Source organism: Mesoplodon bidens (genome assembly GCF_964165515.1).
Source record: "Mesoplodon bidens genome assembly, chromosome: 17".
Lineage (NCBI taxonomy): Eukaryota > Metazoa > Chordata > Mammalia > Artiodactyla > Ziphiidae > Mesoplodon > Mesoplodon bidens.
In genome coordinates this window covers 16,599,390-16,621,771 of record NC_138174.1, presented here as the reverse complement: position 1 = coordinate 16,621,771, position 22,382 = coordinate 16,599,390, and the positions used below count along the sequence as shown (strand labels likewise).

At 46.4% G+C, this 22,382-nt stretch overlaps 1 protein-coding gene across 1 annotated transcript; it reads right to left on the bottom strand.

The window, feature by feature from the left end:
- Positions 1-1,184: 1,184 nt before the first annotated feature.
- LOC308604999 (uncharacterized protein C13orf42) lies at positions 1,185-20,904 on the bottom strand (the record flags this gene model as incomplete). Its single annotated transcript, XM_081214666.1, has 4 exons — positions 1,185-1,359; positions 2,336-2,567; positions 4,692-4,839; positions 20,500-20,904. The coding sequence occupies 4 exons, from the start codon at positions 20,902-20,904 to the stop codon at positions 1,185-1,187; spliced, it is 960 nt and encodes a 319-aa protein (XP_081070792.1).
- Between the last annotated feature and the right edge of the window lie 1,478 nt (positions 20,905-22,382).

Here is a 22,382-nt window from a genome sequence, read left to right as displayed (position 1 = left end):
AATTTAAGCATGTCACATAATTATTAGGCTTTTTTTTTTCTCATAGCAGTTACAAATACTTAGATTCAGAGAGTCAGGTTCACGTAAATAAAAGCTTCTTTCTACAAAAAAGCTGAACCATAAGAACATCATCACATGGGCCTCGCAGCAGGGAAGCTTTATTCAGTTCTCAGAGGGACCTTAGCCTAAAGCATCCTTGGCTTAATTTCGATTACTGCTGTTTTCTAGTGTGTCTCCTTCCCTTATCGCCATTAACACTCCTGCACCACCCCCCGCAAGGTGACTTCTTTTTTTTTACAAGAAAATGCCAGAAGAAATAGGTGAGGATGGATGAAGTGCAGTGTAGTCTCCAAACCAGTGGTCCTCAAACTTGAGGGGTCAAACTATATGCAAACGCGCAAAAAGTACGTGAGAAAAGAATATGTTAAATATGTAATTCAGATGGTTATGGAGATCAGAAATCCTTTCCATTCCAAAAGGTTCTGATTGCCCTCCGAACTGGGGAAAGGGAGGGGCGTAGCATTCATACACTGGCTGTATGGGTATCTATTAGGATTTTGGAGGCTGGGGGTGCCCAGGCAGGACACACACCTTCCCCCATCCCACTGCCAGGACACTGGCCTTGTCTTCAGCCTAACCTGGCAGAAGTTTCCAGAACACTGTGAAAAGGGTTAGGGTGAAAAAAAAGCTGCTTCCCAAACTGCACAAAAGAAGGCAACTTCAGTATGAGACCATAACGTTTCTGAGCCCTGTGGGGAGAGGAGTTGCCTCTTTGAAAACTTTGGCCCAGAGATCCATGATGGGCAAATTTCCTGGTTTCCTGTACCAAGTGGGACGCTCGCAGCCACCTGGACAGATGCATGGAGAGCCAGGGACAGGCCAGGGGAGGCCGGGAGTGAGTGAGCCTGGACCTTCCGTTCCTTCTGCTCTTGAAGACCAGCAGGGTTGTAATGACCAGCCAACCCGCCCGTGCTGGGAAAGCCAGGCTCCAGAAGGCCCCTAAGGCAGGCCCTCCAGGAGGCCACAGGTATCTTTGGCACTGGCTGGGCACCAGCAGGCAGTGTGCTCCTGGGCCTGACTTTGTGACAATTTCCATGTTTAACTCTACCAGACACCTCCTTCTGCAGTGAAAGCAGACGCCTTCGGGGGAACCCAGCCCGAGCCAGGCTGCAGGGCTGAGGCAGTCAGGGCACTGTTCGTTCCCAGAGTCTCTCCCGAAGCAGCCACTGCCCTCTGGGGTTCTCTGTCTCGTAGTGGTCCTCCCCCGGGGATGCCAGGGGCTCCAGTGCAAAGAGCTCTGCGTCCCCATCCGTGTCGTCCCCCGAGAAGTTGAAGAGGATCTGTCTGGAGCTCACCAGGCTGGAAGGGAGGAATGAGGCAAAGGGTTTAAGTCTGGCTTGGCTGGCCACACGGAGAACGGATGCTCTGATTTGTCATCCTGACGGAGCCCATTGGATGTTCCCCTAGTCCTGGGCCTCATGGAGGACAAAGCAGTATCATCGTGGGGGCTGTGGGTGGACCTCAGCTGGACCTCAATGTGGCCTTGGAGGGGAAGGACGGGTGATGAGGGTTGAGTCCTGGTTTTAATATGTCCAGTACATAGTCCATTTTTATGGGAGGAAAATGCCATTTAGAAAAGCCCTGAACCCATCAGAGTTGGATGGCTCTTGTAGAAACAGAGGAAGACAGGTGGACGAGCCAAGACAGGCCCTTCTGCTGTGAGAGGTGAGCTCCCTGCAGCATGGCCTAGGGTGTCCAGATCAGGAGCGCACATACTTTTCTGAAGGAGTAAGTCACAGGGATTTGGGGGTTAGAGGTGGCATCTCGTCTTGGGAGAGGAGGATCTGTAGGGAGAGAGGCCAAGAGATGGTGGCAGGAGGGCCAGGTCGGGCCCGGTCAGCGAGATGTTGTCCATCCGAGCCTGGCAATGCCTTTCTCCAGCAGGGCCATCTAATTGGTTCAGTGTTGCTTCCCTCATGGTGCTATGCCCTCCTCAACCCCAAAGTCTCATTAAAAATCTGCAGCACACAGTGTGTCAGTGGCACTTGGGGGAAAGAGGGAAAGAGGATGGACAGAGCATGAGGGCTAAGTGGGCCAGGAAGGGAGAGGCAGGTCCAGAGCTCAAGGTGCAGTTAGGGGTGGGGACAGTGGTGAACCAAGCTAGAATGTGAATATAAGACTATCAAAAAATGTTTTAAACTAAGACCTCCCTCCCCCCATACACAAAAGAATGATTTTTCCATGTAAGATGGGGGTTCAGGGCACCTAAGAAGCCACCCAAGAGTCTGGTGCACATGAGAGCCCCTTGGTTATGCTATGTGACCTGAGCACTCACTCTTTTTTGCAGGCTTTGGGCTTAAATTTCAACGTGCTGAAGGCCCCTTCCACAGCCTTGGGCAAGTAAATGGGGCGCCTTTCGAGCCTCTTCTGGGTGCCGAAGGCCCTGCGCTCTGTGCTCCTCCGGAACTGGCCGGCTGTCGTGTGCCCAGCGATGTCCTCGGAGCATCGGCGGGGCACCCGCAGGATCCAGTTGGAGTGCAGGCTATGCTCCCGGGAGCTGGTGGCCACTGGAAGAGAGAAGCAGGGCCCCCGGGAAAGGAGGACTCACCATGGGGGCGGGGGAGCAGAAGGCCACGGAGAGGACAAATCCAGGTAAGACCCCACAATACATACGTACGTAAGAGAGGAAATTCTTAGGAAGGCCCGGAGAGCCAAGCAAAGGGGATGGTTCAACTCTGCAGTTTTCGTTTGGGGAGACAATGGACTAGCGTGTGTCCATTAAAGACAAGCACATAGACCTACATTTACTGACTTGGAAAGACGCTCATGATGTATTGTAAATTGTTAAGTGAAAAGGGTGGATGAAAAATAGCACAGAGATCTTGTTTTTGTTGAAAAAGAGTAATAAAGTGAGTCTGTGTGTGTTTAAAGCCTTTTTGAAAGGACGTACACCAAACTGTTAACAGTGATTATTAACTCCAGGGGGTAGAATTACAGGTCAAATTCTTTACTTTCTTCTTTATACTTTGGCGTATTGTTTGATTCATTTGATTTACAGTGAACATACGTTACTGTGGCTATCAGAGAAAAAACATGAAGTCATTTCCATTAAAAAAATTATAACTGTGACGATGACACTTGCGTCCTCAGTAGATTTCATTGTCCTTTCACCAATGTCTGGATTTCCCAGGCCCGACTCTGAAGGAGAGGGCTGTTCTTTGTCAGGGGCTGCAGTGGGAGAGGGGGGCAGACCAGTTACCCTGTGGGGTACAGTGAGCTTGGGGAGTGGGAATCCCCTCCCGTGAAACTCCACAGAACCCAGTGAGAACCGAAATCTCACAGATACATGTCCATCAGGGCTAGAAAAACAACAAACACACCACAAGAATGTAATCTTTGAGCATGAAATAAAATATTTAATATTTAGTATTAAAAATTATTTAGTATTGGTACCAAAAGCTGTTGCCTCAATAACCAGGGGCCAGTAACCGCTAAATTAAATCATCATTAATACACCATGAGGGGCAAGTCGACGATGAGAGAAACTGACAGTTGAGTAATGGAATTTAAAAGTGGGTTCAACTCATGAATGTGGCTGTTATTTGCTCTCCATCAGGAGACAGCCAGTGATACACCTTGGCAAGGAGAAAAACACCACCCTCGGCCTTCATCTCACTCCCTCTCCAACGATCCAGACTGGGCTTGAGCAAGCACCCCGGCCCTCTCCTGTCTACACATCCTCGCAGAGTGGTGGCCCATGAGGGCCACAGGGGGAGTGCTGGGGGGAGGGGTGGAGAGGGGTGACAAAGTGGGTGAAGGGTCAGAGTCGGGTCCAGCAGACAGGGCTGCCCAGGGCCAAGTTAGCTCAGGTAGGGTCACAAGCCCAATTTTTAAATATAATTTGTCTATTCCTTCTTTTTTCAATTCTGGTAAAAGACACATAACATAGAATGTACCATGTTGCCATCTTGTAGTGTACAGTTCAGTAGTGTTGAGTATATTCACATCATTATGTGACAGATCTCCAGAACTTTTTCATCTTGCAGAACTGAAACTCTAAACAGACTTGTGGTTGCCAAGGGGGATGGAGTGTGGGAGGGATGGATTAGGAGTTTGGGGTTGGCAGATGAAAACTACTACTTATAGAATGGATAAACAAGGTCCTACTGTATAGCACACGGAACTATATTCAATAACGTGAGATAAAACAAATAGAAAAGAATATAAAAAGAATGTATACATGTGTATAACTGAATCACTTTGCTGTACAGCAGAAATTAATACAACATTGTAAATCAACTATATTTCAGTAAAAAATTAAATTAAATTATATTAAATTAAAAAATCACAACAGCTGTTTAAAAAAAAACTGTAACTCTATACCCATTTAACAACTCTCCAACTCATCCCTTTCTTTAATTGTTGCCCTATTGCTTTCCCTCCTGGGAAAATTCCACCCCATCTCTGCTGTGGAAAATGGACCCCAGGGAAGGAGTTTTTGTCTGAATACAGCCTGAGGATTTAAGGGGTAGCCTGGAGTGGCAGCGGCGACGACGAAAGCCAGGGCCCCAAGGGGTAGAGCAAGCTCAGGGCCAGGCTTTGGCTTGCAGATGTGAGTTTCCATTTAATCAAAGAAAGTCCACTCCAGAGACCCCACTCCACCCACCTCCTGCCACCGGGATGGCACTCACCATCGAAGTCCACGTCTTCGTTCTGCGGGTCAGCCTCAGCAGCCCACGGCCGCTTCTCCGTATCCAGCTCTGCCATGATGGAGTCAAAGAAGGCGATGGCCTCCGCCACATCCGCGCTGAACTGCAAGTGCTTCTTGGGCGTTGCTTTCTGCTAGAGATGAAGGGCAGAGAGGAGAAAGCAGAGCTGCCTGAGCCAGCCTTGGAGCACCCACACACAAGTGCCATGGAAAAGGACCACATGTTGCTGAAACTAAACCAATGTGAAGTTATGAATTTGCAGGTAAATTTGAATAAGTGCCCTTGAAAGGAAGGTAGATACTCCAGATCCACACTTGCTGTAGGTCAATGGATTTCGGATTATCTCCAGGAGGGGGAGTGAAAGGGTGGGTAGATCTGCCTCTGTCTTGGTCAGGGACTGTTATGGACCATTAGGCAAAATAATTTGTCTTTCTTTGGCCTGTTGCCTGCTGATAAACCCAATTAGGAGATTGTACAGTTCCTTAGGTAGGCGACGAGATGCTCACAGCAGGTAAGAGGGGACGAGATACGTTGAAAGTAAAATACTCCAGAAGAGTTTTCAGTACCTGAAGTGGCCAAATTTCGGTTCAATCATGGAATAAATTGAAGACAAAACAGTGTAAGGAATAATATTGGGTTGGCCAAAAAGTTTGTTCAGGTTTTTCCGTACATCTTTAGTTTAAAAAAAAAAATCTACAGAAAGCCTAACTAGATTCCAGGTTCTGTCCTGACTCATTCTTCATGATGTTTTCATCACCATCACCATCATCTCCATCACCATCATCACCATCATCATCATCATTCTCTTCACAGCAGCCCACAGTCAGTCACCAGCGACTGGCATCACAGAGGTTCAAGCACCACGGTGGACTTCAATGGAGAACTCATGATGTAGGCACAGAATCAGCATGTGAACTAATAAAAAGCTCCCTGAAAAATTTAGGAAATAAGAGAACTCAGGGAGAAAAAAGAAAGACAATATGTGTTAACCTGGGCTATTTGGACCAAATGTAGAGTTCTTTTATTTTTTGTGTGCACTTTGAAAGTGGGATGGTATTAAAAATGAAAGTGATTTAATTACAGATTTGCATGTTAGGAAACTAAAGGATGACATCTTTATATACACATAAGATTTTGGTAAAATGTATGCATTTTGTACCACTAGGAAACATTTGTACCACTAGGAAGCCACGCGGCTTGCAGGATCTCAGTTCCCCGGACCAGGGAGCGAACCCGTGCCCCCAGCAGTGGAAGCACAGAGTCCTAACCACTGGACCACCAGGGAATTCCCAGGAAACATTTTTAAATAGAGGATTTTTTCCTTTTATATTTGTAAGGAGCATTCTTGGAGAAAAAATGTAGAGAACCACAACATACACTGAACCTTTTCTGTTAAAAGTGGAAAACTATTCACATGTAGTTATCTCACCCCCTTCAAAGAGCCCACTAAAATGAAAGTGGGCGGGGGGAAAGTTGAAACCCAGTGTCAAAGAGAACAAGAGAGAGGTCATCAGTGAGAGAGAGATTTCCAAGAGCTCCTGCCAAATGGAAAGCAGTTGAAACAGGGGAATTGATGTAACAGAGCAGAGGGACCACCCTCCCAGAGAACCACGGGTGGATGAAGCAGCTCAGAAGGGAGACAGCTTGACCCTTGGAACCAGAAATGCTCCAGACTTGGCAACACCAGGCACACCAAGGGTTGGAATGAAAAACTGAGGGGCTGGTTGAAAGTCTGTATGAGCACAGAAGCCTGGGCCACCAGCATCCTTCCTGCAGGCAGATAACAGGAAGGCTCATATCTGGAGGCAGGTCCAAACGCTTTTATTCTCCCTGTGTTTTCTCTTGCTGTCCCTCTGCCTTGAATGCCTTATCTGGCCAACTCCTATCCAACCATCAAGATGTGGCTGAGACAGCTCTTTCTCCAGGAAGACCACCCTCTCCTGGGCTGTTTCCCTCCTCCAGGCTCCATGGTCCTCAGTACCTAATCTAATTCTACGATGGCACATATTATTTTAGAGAATTTTTTTGTGAAGTGGAAGAGAGAAACAAAGAATCGAGAAAACCACATGTTCTGGACGGAGCCCCAAAGGAAGGTTGAATATTATTTAATAGAAATGCAAGGTCTGTAGGTTTTCCCATCTCAAAACCCATCTCCACCTGGAAGGGATATCACTAAGTCCCTAGTAGCAACTGCCATCAGTGTTTGGCTGAATGCAAGAGTCTCAACCTTGCTCATGGGCACCATATTCTTTTCCATCTGGGTCACCCTATAATTTCATCTAAGCTGTTCATTCCTCAGTGTCCCCAGGAAGTAGACTTTGGCCAGAAGCTCAGAGCAGCCTGGATCAATTGCTTTCATTTATTAAAAGGCTTAAAAGAGGGGCTTCCCTGGTGGCGCAGTGGTTGAGAGTCCGCCTGCCGATGCAGGGGACGCGGGTTCGTGACCCGGTCCGGGAAGATCCCACATGCCGCTGAGCGGCTGGGCCCGTGAGCCATGGCCACTGAGCCTGCGTGTCCGGCGCCTGTGCTCCGCAACGGGAGAAGCCACAGCAGTGAGAGGCCCGCGCACTGCAAAAAAAAAAAAAAAAAAAAAAAAGGCTTAAAAAAGAGTCAACTTTGGTGTCTTAACTATTAAAGGCTAAGAAAACAGCAATGAGCACACTGCCAGTAGTTAGGTTAACACAAGCCCTTGACTGTGGCCTCTTGTAAATATCCCCAATCTCCTCAAGAATTATCCTCGGGGCCTCCCTGGTGGCGCAGTGGTTGAGAGTCCGCCTGCCGATGCAGGGGATACGGGTTCGTGCCCCGGGCTGGGAGGATCCCATATGCCGCGGAGTGGCTGGGCCCGTGAGCCATGGCCGCTGAGCCTGCGCATCCGGAGCCTGTGCTCCGCAACGGGAGAGGCCACAACAGTGAGAGGCCCGGGTACCGCAAAAAAAAAAAAAGAATTATCCTCCAAGGATAATATTTACAAAATAAAAAAATAAATTACCAGCATATACATCACCACCTCAGCCATTGTACTCTCTGCCCATCAAAACTAATGGACAAAGACCCTTTCAGCTGCACATTTCGTTGGTTATTCCAAATATTCAAACATGTTTCTTGTTTGTAAAATTTCAAGCTTGGGGACTCAACACTCCCGCACAGTTCACCCTCTCTGCTGTGCTTAGCAGTGATTGCCTTCCTGGGCACAGCCACAGACACTGACAGATAAGCTCCTTGGCCAGCACTTAAGAGTCTGCTCTTTGGGGCCTCACATCCGGGGCTCTGCTGGACCATTCAGTACATTATCACCGTTATAAAGCTTGTTTCTGTTAAAAGAGCTTTTGGATCCTGGTGTGGCTGGAGAGTGAGACATTGGTGACATTATTTGTGGCCGACCCCTATGTACCTGTGTGACCAAGTCTCATCCCCAAAGAGAGCTTTCCCCAACTTGCCTCAATTACCGTCATCAGTTTCACCCAAGGCCTTCATGGAATGAGGGAGGAACATAAATAAATGAAAATGAAGAAACAATTGCTTTCCTTCCTTCCTTAGCTCTGCCTTCCTTCCCTGCAAATGAAAGCACCACCCCTTGAAGGAGTCTGAGGACCCAGTTGGGGGTGATGGTGGTTATGAATGGTTATGACTCCCCCCTCATCTCTGTCTGGGCGGTTCTCACAGTGGAGCCCAATCCCAGCTGGAGGTTGGACCCTCAATGGATGCTCTTAAAGTATCTCTACACTGGCCCTTTCCCAGATCAATTAATTTAGATAACCAGGTGATTCTAATACAGAGCAGTTGAGACCCTCTGCTCTCTAAGGATCCAGGCATAGGGAAGGGAGCAAGAGGGCCCGCGCTCCCCACCTCGGGGTCTGGTTTAGGATGAAAGCCTTAAATACCAGTCTCATGCCCTGAATTTGCAAGAGCAGACAGGAGTGTCTCCATGAAGACAAGGACACAAGGGACAGGACCCAAGAGGATAGGACACAGGTCAATGAAGAAAGAGGACAAAGTGCCTGGATTACAGGGCCCGGACCCTTACATCCCTGTGTATTTCCCATTGCTCAGCACATAGAGACCAGGTAAAGGGACCCCCCCCGCCCCATCCCCTTACTAGCTATAGGTATGAGGGCATCCCACTCATAGGCATGCAACTACCTTTCCCACCCAGTCCCCAAACGTGACCTAAATCACCTCCTGGCTTGCGGGGGAGGGCAATTTCCTCTGCTTGTATTCATGCAGTTTTGTTTGCATCCTGGGTGTAATGTTTGGTATTCATCTCTGCTAGTATTCATTTTGACTAGACATCAAGTTTTTTGTTTCTCTCTCCATCATTTCTTTTTGAAAACACAAGCAAATGTGTATTAATCCACTCTTTAAAAAAACAAAAGGCAGCATACAATATCCCCCTGTGAATTGCTTTCTTCACTTGGTGTATATCCTAAGAATAACTTCACAGCAGTAGAGACCCTCCTCTTGCCTTTGAATAGCTGCACAGTTCTCCACTACACAGACACACTGTAGGAAGGAACTACAGTCCCCTATTGTTAGAGCTTCGGGTTGTTTGAAATCTTTTGCTGTTACAATTAGTGCTTACACATACATCATTTTGCACTTTGCCAATAATACCCTAGTATAGGCTTCTAATTGTAAAGATTCAGCTCATTTTACAGAGAGAACGGTAAGCATCAGGTGATCTGGCAGGTCAGTTAAGTAAGATTTGGTTAACAAATCTATTGTACTTTATAAAGTATACTTTTAAATGTCTCCAGATGAATTTTGTGATGATTTATCTGAGTACCAATGAAACTGTGGGTAATCATCAGTTAAATCCATTTCACCTGTAACCTGTCTTCCCGCATCAAGGTTGTTTTCATTGTTGCTACAAGACTTGCCTGTCCTCCAAGAAGCATGGAGCCTAAACAAGGTGTTTGCCTGAGTTGTTTTCTTGGCATCACCTGTGTCTAGTTCCAGCTGAGCCCGTTAAGGCCTGGAAAGGACTACCAACCCTCCAACCGGGCATGCGCGAGTCTGCTCCGTGCCGTTTTGACGTCAGAGGGCTGAGAACTCCGCCCTCAGATGGTGCTGGGTGCCTCCATTTTTGGACGTGCAGAGGCCTGTAGGCTAGTTACACCTGCACAGAACGACAATTACCCCACCTTTTCCTTAGTTCCCCACACCCCAGACCGCCCTGCTCCTTTTTTTTTTTTTTTTTGCTGTACGGGGGCCTCTCACTGTTGTGGCCTCTCCTGTTGTGGAGCACAGGCTCCGGACGCGCAGGCTCAGCGGCCATGGCTCACGGGCCCAGCCGCGGAGGCCGCTCCGCGGCACGTGGGATCTTCCCGGACCGGGGCACGAACCCGTGTCCCCTGCATCGGCAGGCGGACTCTCAACCACTGCGCCACCAGGGAAGACCCGCCCTGCTTCTTTATCGCACAGGTACCTGAGCCCCCTTGCCTTCCAGGAGGTGGATTTGAATTTGTTCTGTCTCCTCGTTTGGCTGCCTTGTGAATAAACCCTCTCTTTGCTGCAAATCTCGGCATCTCAGCGTTCGGGCTTGCTGTGAGTCAGGCAAACAAGCCTGGTTTGGTGACACCAAGGCTAACCTACAAGTCCAGGCTCCCTGGACCTTTTCAAGTCCTAGTTTAAACTCAGGCTGATTCTGGCTTTTCCTGCCTTTCCCGCAGCTTCCATGGGCCTTTCTGGCCTCTACTACGACCTTCTCTTGGTCTCCAGCCAAGACAACTACCATAAGAGCTGCACAACTGAGGCTCAGGGTTCAGGGCTCAGGCTAACATCACAGAAAATCTACTTTACCAAGCAGGGGTTGCACAAAATGGGACGTCAGTTATCAACACCCCTGGGTGAGACCCAAATAGTTCTCCCTCTCTGAACTCAGAACTCTAAATAAAAGTGGACTGCCTCGTCCCGCGCCCCCCCCCGCCCCCCACCCCCCATCTTGACTTTTTCCTAGCCCAGAACTGAACTACTTTGGAAAGGCTGCGTGTAATGCAGGCTGCTTCCTGTGGCACCTGCTCAGACCTGGGTTTCGCAGGGCTCATGTTCCTTCGCCAGCAGCCCTTCCGCAGCCCCAGGGGAAGGCGCTTTCTCTGAAAGCCATCTGTACTGCGTTGCCGACTCCCCTTTAACCTTCAGTGGCCTTAAGGTTATCATTTTCCAAGCCTCCCCGTCCCAACCCCTCACAACTGGCCTGGGTCTTGGATTACTTTCCCCAGATAGAACACTTGCATCTTTCCAAACCAAACTCCACCGTATTTCTCATTTTAATTTTTGAGTCCCCCGCGGCAGTTTATTTATCTGCATTTCGTATCACCTCCCATCCTGCCTGGTTTCACCTGCCCTTGGGGTACTTGAGCTTCTCCAATCTGTTTACTTTCTTCTGGGATCTGTCAGTATTTGTCTGAAAGAGATCCGGATGCTACAAAATGAACTTCCAGTTGTAAACAGAAGTATTTTGTCAGAGGTTAGGGTAGGGGGACATTCTAAAGCCACCCGACGTCAAGAGGACCACCACGAAACATCTAGCCCCCTCCTCCCCTTCTCCTCCTGGCATCACTCCCCGCCACCTCTTCGGAGGGCCACTCACGTGGCACCTCCTTTCCGAAGCTTTCACTCATTGCAGCAGACAGACCCACACACGTCTTTTCTATGCTCGTATTCTGCCTTGTGTGGGCAGCAACGTTGTATTATACCCTCAGAGCCCCGCACTAGACCCGTGATCCTTAACCTCGTCTATGAGATAGCTTTGGCAAATAGCACTCACAGATAAGACTGTCTTTGGATACACGCTCACTGCCAGCCACTACCTACGTGAGACAAGTCGTCGGATATACCCAACTTCCAACATTCTTGTTGTAATTCTACCTGCTTCTCTTCCAACACACCAGTGTGGTTCAGGCAGTGATGCTGAGAGTCGCAGCTTCAGGGGCTGCGTCAGGGCAGGCGGACTGGCTTTCCATCTATGAATGTGGAACACCTATTTCAATGCTTGACACGGAGTAATTTGTTGAATGAATGAATGTATGCTATATACATGCCATTATCATATGTTTATATTCTACAACCAGTTTGCATGTTGCTAATGTATACTTTTGGGTTTAACTTAGCAAATTTTGAGAACTCTGTACTCCTTATTTTTATGGAGTCTTATAATACTGTCTTGAGCTAATCGTACCTGGAAATCAAAATGTCAGTTCATTGTGATGAAATTTCCAGGATCAAATGTGGGACTGGTCTGTACTGGAGAGATCATTTTCCCTTGGATCAATCAGCTGGGTGAAATGAAATGCAAAACAGCTCAAATGTATCCACAAGCAATTTAATGTCCTCAAAAGAAGCTTTTCAGGATAAACCTTAAAAGCTCTAATACATCCTCTTTCCTTCTGCCATCCTTGAAATGGCTATTCAAGATCAAGTCCAAAGCAATACTTATCTCTCTTTTTTTTTTTTTTTGGCTGTGCCAGGACTTAGTTGCTGCGGCATGCATGCAGGATCTAGTTCCCTGATCAGGGATTGAACCTGGGCCCCCTGTACTGGGAGTGCAGAGTCTTAGCCACTGGACCACCAGGTAAGTCCCATCTTATCCCTTTTATAATACATCACCTAAGGAAATGTGTACCCATCATTGAATAGGGGTTTGTGATAAAAGAATACGAGCTTAAGAAATGAGAACTGTAAATCTGAGCTACAAATAACTTGGGAAAAGGTATAATCACTGAAATTTAAATACATATGTACACATAACCCACATCCAAATTTTCAATAGATACGCTAATGGTAGACTTGTCAGAGCTGAAGGGAAAAAATAGTGATATAGACAATAGAGCTGAGAAAATCAGCCCAAAGAGATAAAAAGAAAGGACAGTGTTTGTCACACTCTGTAGTATAACTAAACTTGGGTAGTACCTCTCGTAGCTAAACATTACAATCATTTTGGAATCGTAGCTGCGCGTCTTTTGTCTTTGGTATTAGAGGTTTCAGACTCACAGTGTGAGGCTTAGTCTTTTTTCTCCCACTTTATAATCTGAAGGCTGTTGCTTCCTTTGCTAGGACCTGGTAACTCCTCCCCTTAAATGTCACCTAAGTGACCATTTCACTTTAGTTCAACACTGGGTGAACGTTTTCTGCTCCCATTTATCAAACTGTTCGAAGCCTAACTAATAGAACTGAATTAATATGCTTGAAACATAGTATAAAAATCTTCACGCCTGATACGTGAAACATCACAGTCCAATGAGAGAAGGGGTGGATTTGTCCATAAATGGTGTTGAAACTTTTCTATTTGGGAAAATTTCCAGTTGGACTCTCATATCCCACTACATGTAAAAATAAATTGCTGAATAGATAAGAGGGTTGGGTTTTTTAAAATGGAACTATAAAAAAAGGAGAAAAATGGCAAATATGCAACTGACCTTGAGCCATAGAAGGACTTTCTAAGCACGAAGCAAAGAAGTATCAAAGACAACAATCTACATATTTGACTACATAAAAATCAATAGTATTTGTAATGATAAAATTGTACTCTTAAGTAAAATTAAAAGATGGGCTTCCCTGGTGGCGCAGTGGTTGAGAGTCCGCCTGCCGATGCAGGGGACGCGGGTTCGTGCCCGGGTCCGGGAAGATCCCACATGCCGCGGAGCGGCTGGGCCCGTGAGCCATGGCCGCTGGGCCTGCGCGTCCGGAGCCTGTGCTCCGCAACGGGAGAGGCCACAACAGTGAGAGGCCCGCGTACCGCAAAAAAAAAAAAAAAAGATACATAACTTTGAGAAAATACTTTTAAGACGTGTGGCAGACACTGTACTCACATCCTTAATATGAGTCCAGATAAATAAATAAAAATATTTAGTAGAGCCAAAAAATGTATAAAGACATGAATGGGCAATCCATTAAACAAGAAGTACACATTGGTTTGATAAAATAAAAGGGTCATTCTTTGCTTAAGCAATAATCCAAAAAAAGTACATAAAACAATGCAGTTAATCTATTATTATCAGTAAGCTTTAAAAATTAATGACACTACTTGGTGCTGATAAAATGCAAGAAGAAGGGCTTTTTAACTCACTGTTGATAAAAGTGCAAATTATAAAATATTTCTGGAAAACAATATGTAGAAGAATCTTTAAAAATGAACGGCCTTTCACCTTTGGCCCATTAATCACACTTTTAGGAATCACTGCTAAAAAATGCCTTGTAGACAGAGTAAGATGAATTTATTTATAATGTTTAACAATTGTTTAAAGAATGTGAGTTGTTAAATTTTTTGCCATTAATACTTTCAGTTTTCAAAAACTAGTTAATGAGATAGAAAAGAACCCACAATATAAATTATAAAAAAAGCATATGGTATGAGCCAAATTTAGTAAATTTATGCATATACACACTTTAGGGTTGCCAAATTTAGCAAATAAAAATATAGAATGGCAGTTAAATTTCAATTTTATATAAACAGTGAATAAATTTTTAGTATAAATAGATACCAAATATTATATGGACATAATTATACTACAAAAATCTATCGTTTATCTGAAATCCAAATTTAAATAGGCATCCTTTATTTTACCTGGCAGCCCTAATATAACATCTGCAACTATACAAGAAATAAATGATTGAAAGAAAATATACTTAAATATTTTATAGTGATTGTCTCTGGATGATAGGAGATAGGATTCTAGATCATTTTTATTTTCTTCCTTACACTTTTCTGTGTTTTATAAATTTCATTTAATGAGCAAATGTAACTTAATAATCGGAAATCAATGTTTACCTAAAAAAGTGTCTTTTTGATGGTAAACTCTGATCCATTACATGTGGGATGTTTTAATTATTAAGATCATTCCATATGAATATCCCCAAACTATATTCTACTCCATTAAAAACAAGATAATTTTCCACTCACTGAAAACCACAGACCTATTACTTTTCCAGGTCTTCATCAAACTTTGTAAAGTTCCATTCTTAAATTGGAGCTTCTCGGGTTATTAGTTTATTGAGCATCTACTATATGCCTGGAGCTGCACTAGAGGTTGGAGATAAAAAGAGAAATAAGACATGGTGGCCCCACTCAATGAGCTCACGGCCAGTAGCAGACACAGCAAATGAACAGACAATTATGGTGCTGTGTGCTGACTGCTGGGTGCTGAGATAAGGGTCACACCCAGAGAGGGGGGACATCCACTGCATTAGATTGTGGACATGAGAAATGGCTTCCTGGGGCAGTGCTTTCTTTGCTTTCTTTGCTCTCTTAAAAGACAAGAAGTTAGCCAGGTGGGCGGGGTGTGGTCGAGAGGAAAAAGCCGAAGTACTGTACTGTTTCTAGGCTGAGCAAATGGCACATGTCTGGGAGGTAGGTTGGGGAATATAATTACCTGTCTTGTGGTCTGACTGAGAGGGGCTGCAGGAATTGGATGCTGTGTTATCGATGATTATTTTACCATCTGCCATCTTCTGGAGAGTGCTGCCAAGCATAATAGAATAGTCTTTGCAGCTCATATTGAATGTTCACTGCCCTTCAACTCTGCCAACCAGATACAGGCCAAGTGATAGAGACCTCCAGTAACTGATGCTCACAGAAAACCTGCACTTTGATATCCCTGTGTTTGCAGAGAGTCCCCCCAACAGATCTGAAAAATAAATCCCAGTGGTATGGAACAGATTCAGAACCTTCTTCCCATTGCATATGCAATTTATATATGGAATCTTTTTAGATGAATTGGATTCAGATCTTTCTACCACAGAGGAGAAAAAAAATCTATTTGCTGTTGACTTGGTCTTATTTCATGAACCAGGATTGAATGGCCAATGATAGAAAATTGGTTCTGAAAGTTAACTATTATCAGAACAAAACTACTTGAAACAAAAATCAATCACTTTTGGCAGGCATTCTCCAGAATTCCACTGGTTCTGTTTAAATCATTCTTGTAGCAGGTGAATTCTTTAGTTGGAGCGGGGTGGGAGGGGGGTTGGTGCTGGGAGGGGTGTGCATTTTGCAGCTGGTTCATCCAGGCAGACATATCAGGGATCGAAGCTGCTCAGAACTATATGATTCACAGGTGAATTAATGAAATTTCTTCTGGCTGTGGTGGGTGACCAGGAACCCTGGCTTTGGCAAATGTCAGCCCAAATCTTCTGGGGAGAGTTCCTTGGGGCGCTGCAGCCAACCCCAAACTGCCTCTCTGGCAGCACAGACACTGTGGTCCACCCAGGTCCACTTAGGTGGCCCAGTTCTCACAGAGGGTTGCTGGCTGTTTACCTGTTCATCTGGCTTTAAAACCGTGGGGAGCTATCCTCAGTGAGGACCCCAAATGCTGATGAGCACTCCGGGCAAAGTCAGAGCATAATCTCAAACTTTTCCTCCTCACGTCCCATCAAAACCCAAGCTCATGGACCATAAAAAGGAAGGAAGTTCTGACACAGGCTACAACATGGATGAACCTTGAAAACATTATGCTAAGAGAAAGAAGCCAGTCACAGTACGACAGATACTGTATGATTCCAATTATATGAGGTTCTTAGAATAGGCAAATTCATAGAGACAGAAAGTAGAATACAGGTTTCCAGGAGTTGGGAGAAGGGGAAATGGGGAGCCACTGTCTTCTGTCTAGGATGATGAAAACGTTCTGGGAATGGGTGTAGTGGGCTATACAACACTGTCCTTAATGTCAGTGAATTGTACACTGACGTTATCATTGAAAAAATGGTTCAAATGGTAAATTTTAAATTTTTATGAGTATTTTATTTAAGAGGATATTATATTTTAAGAAATAAAAGATCATTGTCAAACCTTTTATAAAAACACTCTCCTGGGCTGCCTGGTGGCGCAGTGGTTGAGAGTCTGCCTGCCGATGCAGGGGACACGGGTTCGTGCCCCAGTCCGGGAAGATCCCACATGCCGCAGAGTGGCTAGGCCCGTGAGCCATAGCCGCTGGGCCTGCGCGTCTGGAGCCTGTGCTCCACAATGGGAAAGGCCACAACAGTGAGAGGCCCACGTACCGCAAAAAAAAACCCCCAAAAAAACCACCCTCCTGATTCCTAAATGAAGTATTTTTAGAGCCTCCATGACCTCTTAAGGAATTCATTTTCTAGTGTTCTACTAATATACTTTCAAAAAGTGTTCTAAAAATATATTAATTAGGGCTTAATAGACTTTTGGATGAATTGTTACGGGTTTATATAAATGATCATTTGGAAAAGCTCGCAGAAAGCTCTGATCTAAAGAACTCTGATTATTGTCTGGCACTTAACCATTTGAAAGGTGTCCAGTGTTACACATTTTTCTTTAAAAGAAATTTATATAGGGCTTCCCTGGTGGCGCAGTGGTTGGGAATCCACCTGCCAATGCAAGGGACACAGATTGGAGCCCTGGTCCAGGAAGATCCCACATGCTGAGGAGCAACTAAGCCCATGCACCACAACTGCTGAGCCTGCACTCTAGAGCCCTTGAGCCACAACTACTGAGCCCGTGTGCCACAACTACTGAGCCCGTGCTCTAGAGCCCTTGAGCCACAACTACTGAGCCCGTGTGCCACAACTACTGAGCCCGCGCTCTAGAGCCCTTGAGCCACAACTACTGAGCCCGTGTGCCACAACTACTGAAGCCCACGCACCTAGAGCCCGTGCTCAGCAACAAGAGAAACCACCACAATGAGAAGCCCGCGCACCGCAACGAAGAGTAGCCCCCGCTCGCCGCAACTAAAGAAAGCCCGTGCACATCAACGAAGATGCAAGGCAGCCAAAAATAAATAAATTTATTTAAAAAAACAAATAAGGTCACTTTCTGAGGACTGAGTGTTAGGACTTAAATATAGGATTTGGGGGAGACAAGATTCAGCACATAACAGGGGGTCAAGGGAAAAGAACAGAGTTTGCCCTAAATCTGAACATCAGCAAGTATTTTCTACCAATGCAGGAAGGTGATGACATTCCTGAAGGAAGGGCCTCTCCGGATCCCCTGCCCCTGCCATGCACAGAGAGCCAGGAAGGCCACCTTGCTAGCCACGGAGACCACACCCACTGTTTCTCAGGCACGCCCAGCAGACAGCTCTTTCTTTGGGAGCAGTAGGGAAGGAGAGCAGCTTGTCTCCGGGCTTCTGTACACCTCCTGCACCATAAATTTCAGAGCAGTGAACACTGGACTCCCTAGTATGTGCCAGGTCCTGTCACAGGCCAGATCTTGCTTCCTCCCCACAAGGTATATTCTTATTTCTGTTTGTATGCTCCAGAAATAGAGACCCAGAGAGAGAAACTTAACCTGACAAAGGCACACAGCTGCTAAATACAGACCTAAAATTCAGGCCATCTGACTAACTTCAAAGCCATTTTAAAACTCTTTCCTGACTTATTTCAGTAAGCATGATATTTTCTAGGTCCATCCACATTGTTGCAAATGGCAGTATTTCATTCTTTTTTATGGCTGAGTAATATTCCATTATATATATATCTCACATCTTCTTTATCCACTCATCTGTTGATGGACACTTGGGTTGCTTCCATGTCTTGGCTATTGTAAATAATGCTGCTATGAACAATGGTGTGCATGTATCTTTTCGAATTAGTGTTTTCGTGTTTTTCAGATATATGCCCAGGAGTTGGCTTGTTGGATCATTTGGTAGTTCTATTTTTAGTTTTTTTAGGAACCTCCATACTGTTTTCCACAGTGGCTGCACCAATTTACATTCCTACCAATGGTGTAGGAGGGGTCCCTTTTCTCCTAGAGAATACCACACTTAGTGAAATAAATCAGACAAAGAAAGACAAATACTATATGCTATCACTTAATATGTGGAATCTAAAAAATAATACAAATGAATGTATATGCTAAACAGAAACATACTCACAGATACAGAAAACAAATTTATGGTTACCAAAGGGGAGAGGGAAGAGGGGAGAGACAGACTACGATACATAAAATGGATATGCAACAAGGATTTACTGTGTAGCACAGGGAATTATACCTATTATCTCGTGATAATCTATAATGGGATATAATCTGCAAAAATACCGAATCACTACAGTGTATACCTGAAACAAACACACTATTGTAAATCTACTATACTTCAAATAAGAACAAACAAACATAAAACCTCTCTCCTGGTTACACCGTGGTAAGAGACATCTCCTGAGGAAATCTCTACCCTGCATCATGCCTGGGCCCTCTTCACAGCCATCCCTACAGGGCCAGAGCTGGTGTTCTACCTTTGACCCCTCCCTCTGTCTTCAGATGCTGAACTAGGAATGGAGCTGGGAGGAAGAGCGCTAGGTTCTACCAAGAAAGGACTCCATCTTGCAGGAAAATGTAGTGCCTGGTGGGAATCTAACCAGAACCGAGAATCCCAGGATGCTCAAGCTGGAAGTCCAGAAATCACGGCAACCCCCTCTGTCATCGGAGGTGGCCCCGAAGGAGGGGGGGCTGGCCCACAAATCTACAGCTGGTTGGTCACAGGGACAGTACTGGAACCGAAGAGTGAGACGCTTTGTATCGGCCCCAACCCTGCCCTACTTCTGGAGTTCAAATGGTTATTTAAACTGCTCCCGCCTGGGATAAAATGCAGACAGTTGAAACCAGTTGGGTGAGGCCAAGCCCTAGAGATCTGATAACAGGCCAGTAGGTCACTCAGTGTAAATGGGACTTGCAGGCCTGCAGGACACTCTGGGGGGGGGGCATTGCTGGGCCACACAGGCCTGCTCTGAACACCTTAGAGCCCAGTCATCAGGAGAACAATTGATGGCAATTTAAAAATAGCCTCAAACTTCATTTTTTTCTTTTTAATTGAGGAAACAAAGGAATAAGTAACAGTGAGTTGGGGATCTTAGCAAAATCTGGTCACTGAGCCTCAGCTTGCTCTTCTGCGATACAGAGGGACTTTCTCCCCCCTTCCCTTCTGGCATTATTCATTATTGGAATTATCTCAAGAAAAGGTAATGTGGGGCTTCCCTGGTGGCGCAGTGGTTGAGAGTCCACCTGCTGATGCAAGGGACACAGGTTCGTGCCCCGGTCCGGGAGGATCCCACGTGCCGTGGAGCGGCTGGGCCCGTGAGCCATGGCCGCTGAGCCTGCACGTCCGGAGCCTGTGCTCCGCAACAGGAGAGGCCACAACAGTGAGAGGCCCGCGTACCGCAAAAAAAAAAAAAAAAAAAAAAGAAAGAAAGAAAAGAAAAGGTAATGTGTACAAACCCTGTAATAAGTATGAGATAAAGGCAAGTTCTTTCTTTCACTCATTTCCTGCTCTGTCTGCCTGGGCTGGAAGCCTCCAGTGCCCAGCAAAGTTGTCATTCAATCTCCTTCGACTCACAGACTCTGAGGCTGTGCCCGAGTCCCCCCAATACTCGGGCTCACGGAACAGACAGAGCAAATCCTCCAGACGTTCACTTTTCACTGGGATGTTTAGAGGTGACTGTAATAAGAAAAATAACAAGAACTTGTTGGGAAGTCATGTGCTGCCACTCAAAGGTCATACAAGCATTCTCTCGCCCAGGAAGTGGGCAGGAAGTGACAGATGTGCCCTGCAAACCGTCTGTCTGACACCAAGCCCGAGTCCTCCCCACAGGCTGCTACGTGGATGCCAGAAGCTGCTCCTTCCCGTGGTCTCCGCGTGAAAACTCAGCATGGGACCAGCCATCCTTCCCAGGCTGGCGAGACGGCGATGGAGAGTGTCTGAGGTGGACGGAGCTGTCAGCCCAAAGGCGCAGATGAATTACGCTGCGCGTGGATGATCCAGGGCTGCAACCCGCGTCAGAGGCTCTCGGAAGAGCGCTCACGTCAACTCTACTTCTCGGCGGCGACACTTACCTTTATTTCTTTGGAGGCGGACTTCTTTCCTCCCCTGGAGGATTTCGAGGAGGTGGAGGAGATGCCCGGGGCGCGGCTGGGCTTCAGGTCGCTGAGGCTGCTCAGGTACTTTTTGCGCAAGGCCAGCAGCTCCTGTAAGTACTGAAGGCAGTCCTGGGTGCGCGAGTACATCCACGCCCGGTCCCCCTCCTGCTGCAGGTAGTACAGGCTGGTGTCCATGCTGCTGGCGCTTTTGTATTTCTTTAAGGACTCGCTGAACTTCTCCCCGTGGTCCCCGACCACGTACATGGAGCTGCTGCGGATCAGCCTCACCGCGGGGCTGGCACAGTCGTAGTAAGGGCTCTCGGCCACCTCCGCCTTCCTCTGCGGCCCGGAGTGAAAGATGGAGTGGAGCTTTCTGAGCATGGTGCTCGGTTTCTCTCTGTGGGTGCCTTCCAGCTGCCTGCGCGGCGCCACTTGATCTAGCTGGGGGCCCAGGAGCCAAGGTGCAGGCCTCCTGCCATCTGTCTTCCCGGAGGCCTCTGATTCTTGGAATCCCAGTGAGTGTGGGCTTGGTCACGCGGGCGACCCGGGCATCTCTCATGGGGGGGACCTTACATCCAATAACCAAAATGCCATAAACCACCTGAGCACGTGAGGGAGTGCGCTGTGAGCTTAAAAGCAAGCTCCCTGGCTGGCTTTATGCACCATTTGGTGCGCATACCTTCCACGCTCTTCCATCCAAGGCCCCAGCTGGATGCAGAACACGTGACATTGCGTTTCCTGCTCAGCTATTTTCTTTCATTTTCCTTTTTCATTTCTGGATGTGGTCTCCCTCGATTTGACTTGATCGTGGTGTGGATTTTTACGGTTCCACCTCGGCTGATCTGGCCCTGGTCCTGAATCCCTGTCTCCAAAATGAAATCCTGCTTTTCAAAGACAGCACTAAACCGTAGACAGCGTGTTGCTTGAGGTAAAATCCAGTCCCCGGAGATGGACTCGGGTGGACACAGCCAGGGCCTTTGGCAGGAGGCTCTCAGATCCCCGATAAAGTGAGCTCTGAGTAGCATCCGAGCGTCCTGAAGGCGCCTCGGCCCGCGGTAACGAGACCTCGCCGCCGTTACCAGATAGCAGCTCATTGTGGAGACCGGAGGATTCAGATATCCGACCACAACTTTCTGCACAAAAGCCTCAGTGAGCTGAAGGTGGCCACATATATGGGGCAAATCCCGTTCTTTAGCTTGAGCACATGTTCATTTAAATAGACTCTCTACCATCAGACACGAACTAATTTTTCAAGAGCCTCGTCTGAGTACGTTAGAATCTCAGGGACCTTCCCTCTAGAATTCTTCCCAGGCGAATGCTACACATCATTTCTGCATTCATTTTTCTACACAGTCTATTTCTTTCCCAAATTTCAGAGAGCTGAAGCCTGAAAATCTCCAGCACAGGCGTTTTCTTAAGCTGAGTGTCAGAGGAAACTGTGAGCCCCCAGAAATCGTAATAAAATGTTATGGGATGTGTGCATTAGAATGGTTTATGTTTGCTGGGGTGTTTTTGTTTTTGTTTTTGTTTTTTTTGAGGAAGAAAGTGTTCATGGTTTTATCAGATGTTCAAAGAGATCTGCGATACAAACAAAAATGTTTTTTAATGTTTATATCCTGCTCTAGAAAAATAACCATGCCTTTTAAAATGTAACTTAAAAGGACATTATAAATGTATTCTTCTTGAGTGCATCCTCTGCATGTGACATTCTCCCAGGCACAGTGGTAAGATGGTCCCCGATATGTAGACCCATTTATGCTTTACATCTGCAGAGTGCTCTAGGGCTGATGAAGCAGTTCCGTAGATGGTAATTTATTGAATCCTTGTGGCTTCCTTGAAAGAGAAGCATCATTTCCATC